Here is a 19,756-nt window from a genome sequence, read left to right as displayed (position 1 = left end):
AATTCAGTCTAATATACACTATATTGCCAAAAGTTTTGGGATGTCTGCCTTTACCTGCACACAAATGTAATATAGAGTTGACCCGCCCTTTACTGCTATAACAGCTTCAACTCTTCTGGGAAGGCTTTCCACAGCAGTGTGTTTATGGGAATTTTTGATTTCCATTCCTCTAGAAGCACATTTGCGAGGCCAGGCACTGATGTTGGACGAGAAGACCTGGCTCGCAGTCTCTGCCCTAATTCATCCCAAAGGTGTTCTATTGGGTTACACATCAAACTCACTCATTCATGTCTTTATGGACCTTGCTTTGTGCACTGGTGCAGTCATGTTGGAACAGGAAGGGGTCATCCCCAAACTGTTCCCACAAAGTTGGGAGCATGAAATTGTGTTGAAAAATGTTTTGGTATACTGAAGCATTAAGAGTTTTCACTGGAACTAAGGGGCCGAGTCCAACCCAACAAAAAACAACTCAATGATTTCAATTCAATGAATTCGAGGGGTGTCCCAAAACATTTGGCAATATAGTGTGTGTATATATATATATATATATATATATATATATATACAGCTCTGGAAAAATATGAGACACCACTGCCCAATCTCCAGATTTGAACCCTATTGAAAACCTCTGGATGTCATCAAGAGGAAGATGGATGTCACAAACCATCAAGCAAAGCTGAGCTGTTTGCTTTTTTTGCAAAAAGAGTGGTATAAAGTTCCCCAACAGCAATGTGAAAAACTGGTGGAGAGCCTGTAGCCAAAACGCCTGCAAATCGGGGTTATTCCACCAAATACTGATTTCTTAATGTTATTTAGCCAAAGCATTAACACAATTTGTTTACAAATGATTTGCATTTTGTTTTATTTGAGTTATTAAAGCTCTGCAAATACTGCATGATCTTGGGTTATTCTGATGTGTTGTCATTTCCTTTAAATATACACTCTAAAGAACAATAGTTATATTTTGAATTTAGGAGAAATATTGTCAGCAGTTCACAAATAAATGAAACAAAACTCTTCATCTCACCAATACATGAACCTGTAAGAAAAATACATAAGAAACTCATTATTTTGCAGTGGTCTCTTTTTTTTTTCCCCAGAGCTGTATATTGTCCAAACCAAGATATATAGACATTCCCCCATATACACATCTGCACCACCACCACATCACACTCCCACATGTACAGATCAACACACCATTTACATTTGCAGGCGACCATATCCCAGAGCAATTTAGCTATACAACTGAGCATTTGGGGGTTAGGGGCCTTGCTCAGGGGCAGCTTGGTGGTCCTGGAACTCAAACTCTCAACCATCTGATCAGTAGTCCAAACATTAGCCACAGAGCTCCCCAATCATATTACTATCTTTCAAATAAAAAGCAGAGCAGCGTGTGCATGACAAACTTGCTTTCCGATAAAATTCCTTTCCCTACAGCCATAACTTTTTATTAAAGGAGCATTAGCAAGACTGATGTGTTGAACACACTTTATTGAGGTGCCAAATGAAAGAGTGTCACCATTCATTCAGGAAGGAGAGAGTAAATGTTCACATAAAAAAATATAAAATCAACAATGAATACACAGCACCTCGCCGCTCTGGTCTGACCGGAGTGATCGTCGTTTTGGCTCAAACTCTTTAAATCTGCTTCAGGCTGTTCAGTTTTCTGGCCATGCACACAGTCCACAGGCCCACAGGAAGAAGGAGGCGGAGTGGAACTGACAACATCCATATCTGTATTTAGACTACCGGCATCAACATCAATGATTTTCATTACTGTTTGAAATTGGTTTTCTCCCTGTGCACCTTTTTTATTTTTTTGTTGTGAAACGCTAGCACTGGATTGGAGTTTGATGGCACCATGTGAAGAATGTTTAACCCAAACTCAGGAGCAAATGCTGGATAATGAAAACTGCGCGGAAACTGAAAGAGGCCTGGGTTTTCTCTAGTCAGAGTCTTGTCATCATATCTCAGAAAGAGAACACACAACTGATACACAACATCACACTGATGCTCAAGAAATAAAAACAAACGAAACAGAATTGTCTACAATTCCAATAATTGAGACCAAAGAGGGAAAGGAGGTGTTTTTGAAATGGGTTTTTCTTTTCTTCTGTAGTGTTGAAGTAGGTGTTTCATCCTATCTGTTTCTACTAATCAATCTTTTATTAAAGTTTAATGGTTGAGGTTGTGGAGGTTCGATCCCTCGGCTATAAGAGCTCCGTCTAAGTTACATGATTAGAAACACATCTTCAATCAAAATGATCAACAGGGAAAAGAACTGTTATGGACAAAAAAATAAAACCAAAAACCAAAAAGAACAATGGCTAAATAGTGTTAAACCAGAAGAGTAGTGTACATTAAGCTCCGTCAGGAAACAGGGCACTCACTCGTAAGGCCAGTGCACTTCTCTGAGAGTCAGTCAGGTAAAGTGACAAAAAAAAGAAAGAAAGAAGAATCTCCTCATTCGGACATGTATACGCCAGAATGAATTCCACTATGAGAAAACTGATGCACCAGAAAGAACATCTACTGAAAGTTATGTGTAATTTGTAAATGTATATGACTGTGCCTGCATGTTTGTGCATGTATGTGCAGTGTGTCAGGTGTGCATGTGTGTGTTTTCGTGAGCCCTCATACAGGAGGGTTATTGTATATTGCAGGAGGAGCAGCAGGGATCGTCTTTGTCAGGTTGCGCTGCGTAGTCCATCTGTCGGACGATTTCGGCAAACAGTTCGTCCACCATGGTCTTGCTCTTGGCTGAGGTCTCGATAAAGGGGCAGCCCCATTCCTCAGCCAGAGCCTGACCCTCGCTCACCGACACCTCCCGCTCACTCTCCAGATCCACTTTATTACCCACCAGGATCACCGGCACCTTTTCATACCTGTGGAAAGCGAATAAAAGAGGAAAAATGTCAGACCCATTAAGGCCTAATGTTTATCTATTAAGCCTTTAAATTACTAAAACGTAAAGGAGGAAAAAACTCAGTGATTTCTGTTGGAAGTTAGTTGAAGCTCTCTGTATTGAAACAGCAAACGAAATCAAATACAGCCACAAAGGCAAGCTTTCTGAACTGATGGACAACGTGAACGTAAAGAAATTAAAAGATGTCTGGATTGGCTGCATGTTTAGTGGTTCAATTTTTTGTAAGAGCATGTAGTTCCACAGAGACGTGTTTTTAGAGCACTCAATTTGACCAAAAATAATAATAATATTAATAAAAACTTATTATTTTGCTGGATTATTATTATTAACTACTAATTAGCCCCCCCCACACACACACACAGTAGCTGAGTAATCTGAACTGTGGCACCTCATGGAGCTATTCCCTCAGTGAATATTACCCACAATCCTTTGTTCTACTGCTTTATATCTCAAAGAAGAACGTGTCGGTTGTTAAAAAAAAACAATACACAAACACAAGGACACGTAGAAACACCAAATAATTGGTGGTGCATTGTCATAATTCAGAGAAATCCCTTCAGTCGGTCTGATTTGTTTTCACACTGCACAAAATTCAACAAGCCAAAAAAAGAAACAAATATGGCTGAGGGGTTTGTAAAGCTGCAAACAGAAAATTCTTTTATTCATTAATCAGAAATCTGACGAGTGTAATAGATAAAACATTGCGTGTGGAAATCACACAAATCCCCCCCGAGCGTGAAAAAAACACAGCAGCAGAGATAAATAAATGATTAGACACTTAGATGAATAACCAATTTCCAAGATTTTATGTGTCATATATCCAGCTTTTATTTTATATTTTTTAATATTCTCATCACATTTCTTAGTTTGCCCTTCATAGGTCAGTTTAGCAGCATGTGTCTAAAACCTAAAATACATGGCATGCTGAGGGCACCATGGCTAGCACTGTTGCATCGCACCTCCAGGGGTAGAAGAAGAAGAAGACCTTATTTTTGTCACATATGCATTACAGCACTGTGAAATTCTTTCTTCGCATATCCTAACTTGGAAAGTTGGGGTCAGAGCACAGGGTTAGCCATGATAGAGAGGGTTTCTCAGGGACCCAACAGTGGCAGTGCTGGGGCTTGAACCCTCATCCTCCAATCAACAATGCAGAGCTTGGAGTTGGATTCTCGCCTCCACCCTGTGTGTATGTGGAATTCACATGTTCTCCCTGTGCTTTGGTGGTTTCTTCCAGATACTCTAGTGTCCTCTCTCAGTCTAAAAACATGTGTAGGCTGACAGATGCATCTTAATTGCCCATGGTGTGTGTGTGTGTGTGCAGCTGTGCCCTGAGATGGGTTGGCAGCTAGGGAGTCCAGAGTGTGCCCCGATTCCCATGGGATTGGCGATTGGCTCAATGCAAAGAATAAGTGGTAGAGAAAATGGATGTATGGAATACATGACTTGTTTGATCCAGAGTGGAACTGCTTTCTAACCAGAATTAAATCACATTAAAGTTCACTTGGAGCCAGACCAAGGCCAACTTATTGGCATAGTCAGGCACCGATTGTTTTGGTCTGTAATCACTCTGCACTGTACCCAAGTGTGATTGCTGCACTAACACACTGCAACAAAGAAGAAAAATAAACCCCGCATATGTGAAGTAGAGGCTGGATACAAAGCCGTACAAAGGCAAAGCTGTATATATATTTAAAAAAAAAGAAAAGAAAGTAAGCTTCCTGCCTTTGACTCACTGCCACAGTGATGCAGAAAGAATGAGGAATCAGCAGGACAACAGCTTTAATGCTACTGGATGTTGTAATCATAAGAGAAATGACTCGGGGTTTAATAGTGTACTCATTTGAAACACACAGAGCACCAGTGTGTTAACGGCTCACACTTGCCTCCTTCAGCTTCTTGTCAAACAGAACAAACAGCATGACAACAGAACGGACTTCTCTTCTCTCATTAGGCTCTGGCTTTACCCTATGAAATATTCATGGCATTAAGTCATGCGCTCTGCTGTGAATGGCACAGACAGACAGACAGACACTACAGTGCGGCTTTGTGCCGGTCAGGTCTGCATGTGAAAAAGAAAAACAGGAGTTGGGATCTTGAGACTGTCACTGAGCTCAGCACCCACAATCCTGATCTCTGTATGGAAGTCTTGGCATGGTTAAAACATGAGCTTAGTTTTTTTTTTTTTTTTTGTGGACTGCATTCTCTTTTCATGGTCATTTCCTGTCTGCGAGTGATGCAGCATAATGTTTTGAAAATGGGATGTGAGCAGATGAGTCTCTATGGGAGCATCTCATTTCCATTTTAATGATCAAACAGCAGAGCAGTAAAGTTTTTACAATAATGTGAATCAAATGTTTTTCATATTTTAGCTCTCTGACTGACTTAGACGTCCAAAAGCACGAGTTTGGGAATAAATTTGGAAGAGCAACAAATGCTCAGGCGTGTGGGGGATCTGGAGCTGGAAAGCTTGGAAGACTGGGCGTGAGGCAGGAATACACCCTGGATGGGACACCAATCAAACCAATAGAATCAGACATACGAGTCCAGCTGCTGGGATGTTTTGGGGAGGTGGTGGAGAACCTGCAGAAAACTATATGACACTGGAAACACCTACAAAACTCCACATAGACAGTAAACTGAGCTCAGGATCAAATCAGGGATCCTGGAGCTGTGAGGTGGCAATGCTACCAACAGCACACAAGCGGACTGGACAGTGTAGATGTCTGAGTGCTAGAAAATATCCACCGATACGGGAGTCTGTGAGGGGGAAAAAATGTATCGTCCTTTGTTATGGTTGCTATGGTGATGTGAATTACTTCCCGAATGTCAAATTGGACTGTGTAGTGTCAAAAAGAGGCTTGTCTTGTCCTGGCCAACAGAAATAGAAGCACTTCAGTACAAAAACGGTGGGTCTGTGACAAACCGGTACAAACCAACAGGTCCTTCACGCAAAACAATCACTTTCTCATGTCCTGTACAAGTGAAGCTCACTTCTCCAGAGTACTGTGTTACTAAAGCGCTGAATTTATGACAGGACAGCCACTCAGAGATGATGTGTGGGTGTGAGAGAGGCTGTGTGGAAATCAGGCCCTAGCACCACACTGAACTATTTTTACCTCCACACACACACACACACAAAATAAAATCCTGTCCCCACACACACACACAGAATGAGCACACACTCCCACGATACGGCTCTTTAAATATATCGCTGATTATAGTGGTGGACTGATGGCTGTGCTATGCAGTGTGTGTAATGAGGGCGTGTGGACATGGCAGTGGTTTTGGGGAGCTGTCTTTCATGAGGATGTGGTGTGTGTACGTGTGCTTCTGTGGGAAAATACAGCAGGGAAACAGTGGGAGGAGGAGTGGTGTGATGTGCTAAGATGGTGGCCATCACAATAAAAAGCCCAGCCTCAGCCTATTACTGATTACACACGCCTTGGCCACACACACACACACCGCGAGAAAATGACAGAGAAATATTGTCCGCAATTATAGTTGGCAAATTCCTGCAAAAAACTGTAATGACATTTTAATTAAAAGTTAAAATGAGTAACATACTGTATATTTCACCTGATTATTTGACCTACTGTTCATACATTAATCATTCCTATGAATCATATTTATTGCATCTTTGTACTAGGCACAGTCCGAGTACACTTTTGTTTCCACTGATGATACAATAAGCAATATTAAAGCTCATAAAAAGCCAAACCTCATCAAATTCAATTCGAGTCTTGTTCGATTCAGCCTTATTGCTCATACTCGATCTTTTTGCTGAAATGCAGAAGGATTTAAAATATCTCAGGCAACCCAAAAAAAACAAAAAACCTGAATAAATTCAAGTGGGATGAAATCCCAAATGGCTTCTGACGTACTACACGGTTTATAACGAAACCGGTGTTGTAGTAGCAGAGCAGTGTGCTATTTGAGCAATATTCTCATGCGCGAGAGTGCTGGTGTAATGAATATCGGCACCACTGTGAATCAGCTTTAGGCACGAGGCCACAGGTAATCACAGCTGTGCTGATATTCGGTACAAACAGCACGACTGCGAGTGTGATATTGCTTTTACATAACAGTTCTACAAACACGGATTTAATACAGAGTAACTGGCACTTCAAACACAAATATTTCATCCCCCCCCCCCATCAATGAAAACGGTTCACAAAGAAGTCACGGCCGGATAGAGCATTTCGGGTTGCCATGCCGACGCACAGGCTGACTGACAGCCTGCAGTAAGTGTAGTAAAGGTTTCAGTGTAATGATCTATTGCGAGATTTGGTTATTTAACGTACCGAACAAAGACAAATGGAATGATTTTTAATGTACCAGAGCTGTTATAGTAAATATCAACAGCCTTGGAACGCCGTTTATCAAATTAGTGGACCAAAAATAACTAGTGCACTGACTGACTGCCGGTGCAACAGAACATCATTTGAGATTCAGTCACAGAAACCTCGAGATAAGACCAGGTTAAAATCTGTTGCAGGAATTCTCATTTAGTACACATTCAATTCTCATAAAATTTTTCTAATAATAATAATAATAAAAAAGATTTGTTAAAAATATGCCAAATTTGGGTTTTTTCCTGATCAGGTTTCCTACGGAAAGTCATTGAGGAAGTTTATGTTTTTAATTTTATTTTTTATTTATTTTATTTATTTTTTATTAATTTAGTTTTGATTGACTTGTTCCATCCATCCATCCATCCATCCATCGTCTATACTGCTTATCCTACTGGATCGCGAGGAACCTGGAGCTTATCCCAGGAGATTCAGGCCACAAGGAAGGGTACACTCACATACACACTCACTCACACATTCACACACTAGGAACAATTTAGATATGCCAATCATCCTGCAATGCATGTCTCTGGACTGGGGAGAAACCAGGAATAGCTGGAGGATGCCCCTGAGGCACAGGGAAGACATCCAAACTCCACACACACACGGTGGAGGTGGAAGTCAAGCCCCCAACCCTGGAGGTAAATCCTACTCTACTACTCATAGGAAAATGATTATTTACTCACTCCATATTCATGTTTAGCACAATATTTACAGGTATCTTGGTGGAGTTTTCAATGCTACAGCATGAACTTGAACTTGCATAACTAATAAAATGCCTTACATCATATTAAAGAGGCCTCGATCTGTGAATTTCTCGAGTTATTGTCTCTGAATGGCTACGAGGTCTTGAATGTTTTATTTCAGAGTATTTCAGTGCCACTTTTTGGCCAAAACTAATGTCTTAATTGAATTACTTAACTGAAAGATGGAATTGAGTGACACTCTGCAGACCCTCCTCTTCAATTATTGCAGTCAGATGAGAAGAGAGACTCTGCAAGTGTATGCTTGATGAAGGACAGCATGATAACCTCGGGTAGTGGATCTGCATTTGGGATGGCTTTATAATGCCCTGCGCAGCAGCAAAATAAAGCACGCAGCAGTCTATCCATGCTGGGAGGTCGACTGAAAACAAACAATTTCTGTATAGAGGCAGCATTTGAAAGAAAAGATGCACAGCACAAGAGCATCTGCATGCTGGCAAAATTTCTTTGTGTATACGTTTGTGTCTGTATAAGAGAACAAGCCACAATATTCCAATTTGCTCCGTTTCTCCTTCCTCATTATTAAGAAATATGTATATATCCTGTACACACAGTGCATTACATTTGTTCTTGTAGTATACGACATGACAGATTATCTTTGCGGAGCTTTCCGTAAGTATTAATACGGATCGGATTACACACACACACCAAGTGTGTATGTGTAAATCCGCATCATTACATGTAATATGATATGATATCTGTAGTTTTTTAGCTTACAAATACATCCATCTTCTCGCATTGTCTGTCAGAAGCACACTGCAGCTCTTTCTACTGCCGCTGCCCAGACTCTCAGTGGCTCAGGCATACATAAACACAGCTTATATATAATACATGACCACTCTACTGATACACAGCTTCTACGGGGGAAGGGAAGAGCAGAAGGTCCAAAAACCAGACTGGACAGCCCAGGGTCTTGTTCTGATCAGACCAAAGCATCCAGAAAGAGCTTTTCACCCTCTGCATCACTGGTGCTAATGACCGGTCCCTTGCACTGACAGCTCGACACTAAAACGTGAGAAAATGAGTGCTCTATAAAGTTCTCACTGAAAGACATCAAGACATCGATCGAGTGCTGTGTCTGAAGAGAATTAGGGAAAAGATACAAAGCAAAGAGCGTGATCAGGAAGGAAGCTCTAAACTGGATGTTTTGGAGATTCTGATCTGAGCCGTTTCTTTACTTAAAAACAGAACCCTAACACATATTTTACAACTGATTGGTCATGGTCTTGGTGTGCTTCAGCAAGCCTGGAATTTGGGCACATTTGTCTTTGTGAAGAGCACTATGTACAAGGTTGTCCTGGAAGAAAACTTGCTTCCTTCTGCTCTGTCAATGTTCTCAAACTCTGAGGATTGGTTTATCTAACATGCCACACAGCCAGGTCAATCAAGGTGTGGATGGATGGCCACCACATCAAGACTATGTCATGGCCAGCCCAATCTCCAGACCTGAACCCCATTGAAAATCTCTGGAAGGTGATCAAGAAGAAAATGGATGGTCACAAGCCATTAAACGATTATGTTTCGGGACATGTTTCTTGTATTTTTTTCTTCACATAAATTTGGGACGGAAACATTAACACTTATTGTGCACCTCTTCTTGACTTCAGAGAATTCTCACAAATTCCTACCCACAACGAAGCAACTAATGGAAGGAAAAATAGCTGAGCCTAGAAAAGCAACAAGTTAACCTGCCTGCCTGCTTTCTGAAAATTGACTCCCGGATGCCGCAAAAAGAAAAGCAAGCACTCTATTGTTGGCTTTGAATCCACAATTCAATACCAAAGAGCAAAACTGGCTTTGCTGTCTGAGGCGGAGGGATCTAGAGAGGTACTCTCTTTCCTCTGTCAATCCGAGTGACACTAGCCGATCGAATGTCAAAGAGGGCGGTTAGCGCTTTCCTTTAAACGCGTCATGCTGCCCTGTGACACAACATGAGCAGCAGTTCAAAAACATGTGGAGGCTAGTTTCACGTTTCTCAGGAAAAAGCATATGCTAACTTTCTCCCTCTTTAGTTAGCAGATGTCGTGTGATAAGGGAGACATAGCTAGGGTGTGAAATCACGCTAGTTCGCTAGTGGATGATAAAATAGGGGAACTAATTAGTAAAATGCTATCAAAATAGCGAGTCTTGCACTATTCAGGGTATGCATGCCTTTTTCAAGAAAAAAAAACAAAACAAGATTAGCCATACACTTTGTGGAAAGGTCATTCAGTGAAAGCACTGTCAGGATTAATACCAACGTTTGAGATTTGAAACACTCGTCCTCCCATCCGAATTCATCTACGTCAGTGACGAGCAATGAATTAGCCTAAATGACGGTACTGTTGACCTCTTAGTGCTCTGCCAAGTCTGCATACAAGTTCTTGCTGAAGACAGACAGTCTAGGCGTGAGGTCTAACTCGAACTTTACATCTATGAATAGTCCGTACATCTGGTTGTGAACGTTGTTAACCCTATACAAGCGTCTCAAACTTTAGTCTCTATGGTCTAAATAAACATACAGTATGACACTGGAAATAAATGCTGCTCAAGCACGTTATGCTTTCTCATAAACCCCCTTAAAGACAGCTATTAATCTATAAAAAGCAAGCTTGTATGTGTGTATAGTCATTTATTGCTGAGACACTCTTTACTTACTACTTTGCTAAACCACACACACACACACACAGCTAAGCATTTCCAGAGTTTACTATTTCCTGTGCACTTCCAGCTGTGAAATGCACAAATGGCAGTATCAGAGTGTGAACACAGCAGTGTACAGCACATGGATAAATCGCCGTTTCACTGGACAACACAGCAGGTCAACTAACCCACAAACTATTCATGTAACACTACCCCTTAAAGTGATCTCTGGAGGTTATATGATGATGATGACGACGACGACGACGACATCACTTCTCATATGATCCTAGTCTCAACACGTGATGGGAGAAATTAGGAATGTTATCAGAGCCTCTTCCTGGAGATTTCTTTAAAAAAGTGCTCTTCACTACATTGTGCTATGAAAATTCAGGTTGTGGCAATTCAGTGCATGTGGCGTTGACCTATCAACAGTCTGTACTATTTGTAGCTCCAGTCGCAGGTCCTGGTTTAGTGCTCAGGGCATCTGTATAAATAGGGTAGCCAAATCCAGCACAGGTGCTTTCTTAAAACTCAAACTTTTGCACTTGTTGTGTGTCTCATGTCAAAAAGTCTCCGGTTACACCTGTTCTACAGACACAGTGAGGAACCTTGTACTGTGAACTCCATCACTGCAGATAACAGTCACTGACAACAGGCCATACAGCTGCACGAGCCAATCACAAGACAACGCACAGATCCACGAGCCAATCACAAGACAACGCACAGATCCACGAGCCAATCACAAGACAACGCACAGATCCACGAGCCAATCACAAGACAACGCACAGATCCACGAGCCAATCACAAGACAACGCACAGATCCACGAGCCAATCACAAGACAACGCACAGATCCACGAGCCAATCACAAGACAACGCACAGATCCACGAGCCAATCACAAGACAACGCACAGATCCACGAGCCAATCACAAGACAACGCACAGATCCACGAGCCAATCACAACACAACGCACAGATCCAAGAGCCAATCACAACACAATGCACAGATCCACGAGCCAATAACATGCACAAACACACATCTCCACAACCCAACCACAACACACACACTCACACATCTCCACAACACACACACCTCCACAACACACACTCGCACATCTCCACAACACACACACACAATCTCCACAACACACACACACAATCTCCACAACACACACACACACACATCTCCACAACACACACACCTCCACAACACACACTCGCACATCTCCACAACACACACACACAATCTCCACAACACACACACACAATCTCCACAACACACACACACAATCTCCACAACACACACACACACATCTCCACAACACACACACACTCACATCTCCACCACACACACACACAATCTCCACAACACACACACACACACACAATCTCCACAACACACACACACTCGCACATCTCCACAACACACACACCTCCACAACACACACTCGCACATCTCCACAACACACACACCTCCACAACACACACTCGCACATCTCCACAACACACACACCTCCACAACACACACTCGCACACCTCCACAACACACACTCGCACACCTCCACAACACACACTCGCACATCTCCACAACACACACACACTCGCACATCTCCACAACACACACACACACACACATCTCCACAACACACACACACACACACACACACATCTCCACAACACACACACACACACATCTCCACAACACACACACACACTCGCACATCTCCACAACACACACACACTCGCACATCTCCACAACACACACACACTCGCACATCTCCACAACACACACACACTCGCACATCTCCACAACACACACACACTCGCACATCTCCACAACACACACATCTCCACAACACACACATCTCCACAACACACACATCTCCACAACACACACATCTCCACAACACACACACACACACCTCCACCACACACACTCACACATCTCCACCACACACACTCACACACACACAATCTCCACAACACACACACACACAATCTCCACAACACACACACACACACAAACAATCTCCACAACACACACACACACACACACACCTCCACAACACACACACACCTCCACAACACACACACACTCGCACATCTCCACAACACACACACACTCGCACATCTCCACAACACACATCTCCACAACACACACACACACACACACTCGCACATCTCCACAACACACACACACACTCGCACATCTCCACAACACACACACACACACACACTCGCACATCTCCACAACACACACACACACTCGCACATCTCCACAACACACACACACTCGCACATCTCCACAACACACACTCGCACATCTCCACAACACACACACACACACACTCGCACATCTCCACAACACACACACACACACACACTCGCACATCTCCACAACACACACACACACATCTCCACCACACACACTCACACATCTCCACCACACACACTCACACATCTCCACCACACACACTCACACATCTCCACCACACACACACTCACACATCTCCACAACACACACACACACAATCTCCACAACACACACACACACACAAACAATCTCCACAACACACACACACACACAAACAATCTCCACAACACACACACACACACACCTCCACAACACACACACACTCGCACATCTCCACAACACACACACACTCGCACATCTCCACAACACACACATCTCCACAACACACACACACACACCTCCACCACACACACTCACACATCTCCACCACACACACACACACACACACAATCTCCACAACACACACACACACAATCTCCACAACACACACACACACACAATCTCCACAACACACACACACACACCTCCACAACACACACACACTCGCACATCTCCACAACACACACACACACACACCTCCACAACACACACTCGCACATCTCCACAACACACACACACTCGCACATCTCCACAACACACACACACTCGCACATCTCCACAACACACACACACTCGCACATCTCCACAACACACACACACTCGCACATCTCCACAACACACACACACTCGCACATCTCCACAACACACACACACACTCGCACATCTCCACAACACACACACACACTCACACATCTCCACAACACACACACTCGCACATCTCCACAACACACACACTCGCACATCTCCACAACACACACACCTCCACAACACACACTCGCACATCTCCACAACACACACACACACACACACACCTCCACAACACACACACACACACCTCCACAACACACACACACCTCCACAACACACACACACACACACCTCTACAACACACACACACACCTCCACAACACACACACATACACACACCTCCACAACACACACACACACACACACACCTCCACAACACACACACACACACACAACACACACACATCTCCACAACACACACACACACATCTCCACAACACACACACACACACACATCTCCACAACACACACACACACACACACATCTCCACAACACACACACACACATCTCCACAACACACACACACACACACACCTCCACAACACACACACACACACACACACACACACACATCTCCACAACACACACACACACACACACCTCCACAACACACACACACACATCTCCACAACACACACACACACACACACACACACACACACACACATCTCCACAACACACACACACACACACACACACACACACTCGCACATCTCCACAACACACACACACACACACACACACACACACATCTCCACAACACACACACACACACACATCTCCACAACACACACACACACACACATCTCCACAACACACACACACACACACACACATCTCCACAACACACACACACACACACACACATCTCCACAACACACACACACACACACACACATCTCCACAACACACACACACACACACACACATCTCCACAACACACACACACACACACATCTCCACAACACACACACACACACACATCTCCACAACACACACACACACATCTCCACAACACACACACACACATCTCCACAACACACACACACACATCTCCACAACACACACACACACATCTCCACAACACACACACACACACATCTCCACAACACACACACATCTCCACAACACACACACATCTCCACAACACACACACACACACATCTCCACAACACACACACACACACATCTCCACAACACACACACACACACACACACATACACCTCCACAACACACACATACACCTCCACAACACACACACACATCTCCACAACACACACACACACACCTCTCCACAACACACACACACACACCTCTCCACAACACACACACACACACACACACCTCTCCACAACACACACACACACACACACATCTCCACAACACACACACACACACACACACATCTCCACAACACACACACACACACACACATCTCCACAACACACACACACACACACACATCTCCACAACACACACACACACACACACATCTCCACAACACACACACACACACACACACATCTCCACAACACACACACACACATCTCCACAACACACACACACACACATCTCCACAACACACACACACACACACATCTCCACAACACACACACACATCTCCACAACACACACACACATCTCCACAACACACACACACATCTCCACAACACACACACACACACATCTCCACAACACACACACACACATCTCCACAACACACACACACACACATCTCCACAACACACACACACACACATCTCCACAACACACACACACACACATCTCCACAACACACACACACACACATCTCCACAACACACACCTCTCCACAACACACACCCACCTCTCCACAACACACACCTCCACAACACACACACACACCTCCACAACACACACACACCTCTCCACAACACACACACACCTCTCCACAACACACACACACCTCTCCACAACTCACACCTCTCCACAACACACACCCACCTCTCCACAACACACACCTCCACAACACACACACACACCTCCACAACACACACACACCTCTCCACAACACACACACACCTCTCCACAACTCACACCTCTCCACAACTCACACCTCTCCACAACACACACCTCTCCACAACCCAACCACAACACCCACACACACCTCTCCACAACCCAACCACAACACCCACACACACACACCCGTCCACAACCCAACCACAACACCCACACACACACACACCCGTCCACAACCCAACCACAACACCCACACACACACACACCCGTCCACAACCCAACCACAACACCCACACACACACACACCCGTCCACAACCCAACCACAACACCCACACACACACACACCCGTCCACAACCCAACCACAACACCCACACACCCACACACCCGTCCACAACCCAACCACAACACCCACACACCCACACACCCGTCCACAACCCAACCACAACACCCACACACCCCTCCACAACCCAACCACAACACCCACACACCCCTCCACAAGCCAACCACAACACCCACACCTCCACAAGCCAACCACAACACCCACACCTCCACAAGCCAACCACAACACCCACACCTCCACAAGCCAACCACAACACCCACACCTCCACAAGCCAACCACAACACACACACCTCCACACACCTCCACAACACCCACACACCCACACACCCCTCCACAACCCAACCACAACACACACACACCCCTCCACAACCCAACCACAACACACACACACCCCTCCACAACCCAACCACAACACACACACACCCCTCCACAACCCAACCACAACACACACACCTCCACAACCCAACCACAACACACACACACACCTCCACAACCCAACCACAACACACACACACACCTCCACAACCCAACCACAACACACACACACACCTCCACAACCCAACCACAACACACACACACACCTCCACAACCCAACCACAACACACACACCTCCACAACCCAACCACAACACACACACCTCCACAACCCAATCACAACACACACACACACATCTCCACAACCCAATCACAACACACACACATCTCCACAACCCAATCACAACACACACACACACACACACACACACACACATCTCCACAACCCAACCACAACACACACACACACACATCTCCACAACCCAACCACAACACACACACACACATCTCCACAACCCAATCACAACACACACACACACACACACACACACACACACACATCTCCACAACCCAATCACAACACACACACACACACACACATCTCCACAACCCAATCACAACACACACACACCTCCACAACCCAATCACAACACACACACACCTCCACAACCCAATCACAACACACACACACATCTCCACAACCCAATCACAACACACACACACATCTCCACAACCCAATCACAACACACACACACATCTCCACAACCCAATCACAACACACACACACATCTCCACAACCCAATCACAACACACACACACATCTCCACAACCCAATCACAACACACACACACACATCTCCACAACCCAATCACAACACACACACACACACCTCCACAACCCAATCACAACACACACACACCTCCACAACCCAATCACAACACACACACACACACACACACATCTCCACAACCCAATCACAACACAACATGCATGCATTCTTCCTTACTTCTGATTTAGTATCTTAATTTAAAAATGTTTGTTATTTTAAGACGCTAGCATGTCTCCATAACAGAAAGCGCACAAAAGAATGATGTGCTCTATTTATATGGTTGTGTTGCGGAGACTTTTATTGGGTTGCACTGCTGTATGACATGGTCATGTGCCGTTATGAAGTATGAAAGGTGAACATGTTGCAGAGGGAGATCAATAAAAAAAGCATGGAGCTGGTGAGAAGTAAAGCGTCACATTATAATGCATTCTTCTGCAGTAGTATTTTCATACTAAAGCACAACACACACACACACACACACACACACACACACAGCAGGTTCCTACTTGTCTCAGCTGATTTGGAAGTATGCTGCAAGATGCACTGAAATAGACAGAAGACTGACATTTTGCCCTGTTTAATACGATATATCATTGCTACCAGATTGTGCTAGCTGCTCTATAACTATAACGCTTAGTAATGTGTGTATCAGCTGGCCTATAGCTAACAGGGTTCAGAAACTTGACATGAATAAAAATACACATTTTAGACAGAATTCTTGGATAATCACTGTCGAGAAAATTAATCAGATCCCAAGATGTCAATGTATAATTAACACTCTGGAAATAATGGAAAAACATGGGATTGCATGCCCATGAATAGGACAGGTGACACACACCCTCAAGAGGGCTACACACACTGGGTAAGGTGTTGACTAGCTCACAATGGAAAGCACTGTTTGCTTTCTCCGTCTCATTGTGTAGTTGCCATCTTGAGCAGGTATGATAGTTAATCTTACATTGATCAGCACTGAAGGCAAAACAAAGTAAATTCAGCAGTAGGCCTCACTATGTGGGTCATTCTAGCCTGCCTCTAAAGTGAGATCACACTGACTCAGTGCCCAAAGCCCGGGTGTTTTCTGCTGTTTCTGGGATCTACTGTAAATCTTAAGTAGACATGATAGAGAGATAGTGCCTTGTGGCACCTATGTGTCAGTAGAAAAAGTGTGTGTGTGTGTGTGTGTGTGTGTGAGAGAGAGAGAAATCCGGCAGTAAAACACTACTGCAGAATCTATCACTGCTACGTCAGTGCACTGCAGGCTCGGTTCCTCCGGGCGCTACCTTTTCACGCGGATGATTTGGTCCCGCATGGGCTTGATGTCCTGGAAGCTCTGCTGGTTCACCAGGCTGTAGACCAGGATGAAGCCCTGGCCGTTCTTGATGTACAGATCGCGCATGGAGGCGAACTGTTCCGTGCCGGCCGTGTCCAGGATCTCGAGCACCGAGGGCGACGAGTCCACTTCTATCTCCTTGCGGTAGAAGTCTTCGATGGTCGGGTCATACTTCTCGATGAAGGTGCCGGTGACGAACTGCACGGTGAGGGCGGACTTGCCCACGCCGCCGCTGCCCAGCACCACCACTTTGTACTCGCGCATAGCTCTTAACACACCGTTAAAGGGGAGGGAGGGGGGGAACAACAGAAAACGTGCACTAGCACCCGGTACTCGTCATTTAAAACGCGTAATAAAAGGCAAAGCTGAGTTTGAGCTACAGTGCCAGAGACGGAGCGGGTCCCATGCTGCTCCTGGAGCCCTTCTCGCTTTTAGCTAGGCGAAGTAAACAAGCGGCGCACAAAGGCGCGGAGCCCGAACAAGGAAACGGAGAACAAGCGCTGCATTATCGCGATCCTGTCCGGTATCGACTATTACCGCAATCCAGGCGGCTGCACGTTTTCCAGCGTCGGCACGTTAGGTAGCTCCGGCTCTTTCATTTGCTGAGCTCACCGTCCTAAATCACCCGAGTGGGAAAACCGGCGCTACTCCTGCGCAGAGTAACATTAGATGCGGTATGAGCTAAGCTAACAAAGCTGCACCCGGAATCTCGGGGCTGCGAAGAAAAATCAGATTGTCTTTAAAGCAGCCGGATGGAAGAGCAGTTTAGAGAAGACAGTCCCTCGGCTGTGTTTTCATTCCGCCGCTTCTTCTGCGCACCGACACATCCGCGGCCGCCATGCTCTCGGGTGGAGACCCACAAGCGCCGCCGCCGCCGCCGCGTTACCGCCCGTTTCCCCTACTCGGCTTCCGTAGCCAGCGCCAGGAGAAGGACGTCATCAGCGTCTCGTGCATGGAGCTGCGACGGGAGCCTGATAGGCGCGGCCACGCGCTTCAAACCGCACCCACGCCCGTGTGGACGAAGTGCAGAGGATTTCCAAACTCGGATTTCCGCTTAGTGTTGGAGATGTCTGGGGCGGGACTCGGCGCTGCGGTCCAATAAGCGACTAGATCGAGGACACGCGCCAAAAAGAGCAGCGCGCTGGATGCTGTTGCTATGGAAACGCTCAGGCCTTCCGAAAGGGCAACAGCGCATGCACGCCACACGGGTGTCTTTTCACTGTATACTGTAGTCATTACACGTCATACGGTTGTTTCACTGTACACTAGTTATTTCAC

General features: G+C 45.2%; 1 protein-coding gene across 1 annotated transcript; it reads right to left on the bottom strand.

Annotated features, from left to right (window-relative positions):
• Positions 1-1,471: 1,471 nt before the first annotated feature.
• LOC131353787 (ras-related protein Rap-2a) lies at positions 1,472-19,459 on the bottom strand. The gene is made up of 2 exons (XM_058390861.1): positions 18,429-19,459; positions 1,472-2,885 (listed from the first exon to the last, which is right to left on the bottom strand). The coding sequence occupies exons 1-2, from the start codon at positions 18,740-18,742 to the stop codon at positions 2,648-2,650; spliced, it is 552 nt and encodes a 183-aa protein (XP_058246844.1). The 5' UTR covers positions 18,743-19,459; the 3' UTR covers positions 1,472-2,647.
• Between the last annotated feature and the right edge of the window lie 297 nt (positions 19,460-19,756).

This window comes from Hemibagrus wyckioides, linkage group LG06 (genome assembly GCF_019097595.1).
Source record: "Hemibagrus wyckioides isolate EC202008001 linkage group LG06, SWU_Hwy_1.0, whole genome shotgun sequence".
NCBI lineage: Eukaryota > Metazoa > Chordata > Actinopteri > Siluriformes > Bagridae > Hemibagrus > Hemibagrus wyckioides.
The sequence above is the reverse complement of the archived record's forward strand: the minus strand, read 5'-3'. Positions and strand labels throughout refer to the sequence as shown.

Bases quoted from the DNA above. Each gene is read 5' to 3' on its own strand.
- LOC131353787 (XM_058390861.1), bottom strand. From the start codon at position 18,742: ATGCGCGAGTACAAAGTGGTGGTGCTGGGCAGCGGCGGCGTGGGCAAG. The intron at 2,886-18,428 runs GTAGCGCCCGGA...CGCTTTCCACAG, and splicing joins CAAATCATCCGCGTGAAAAG to GTATGAAAAGGTGCCGGTGA.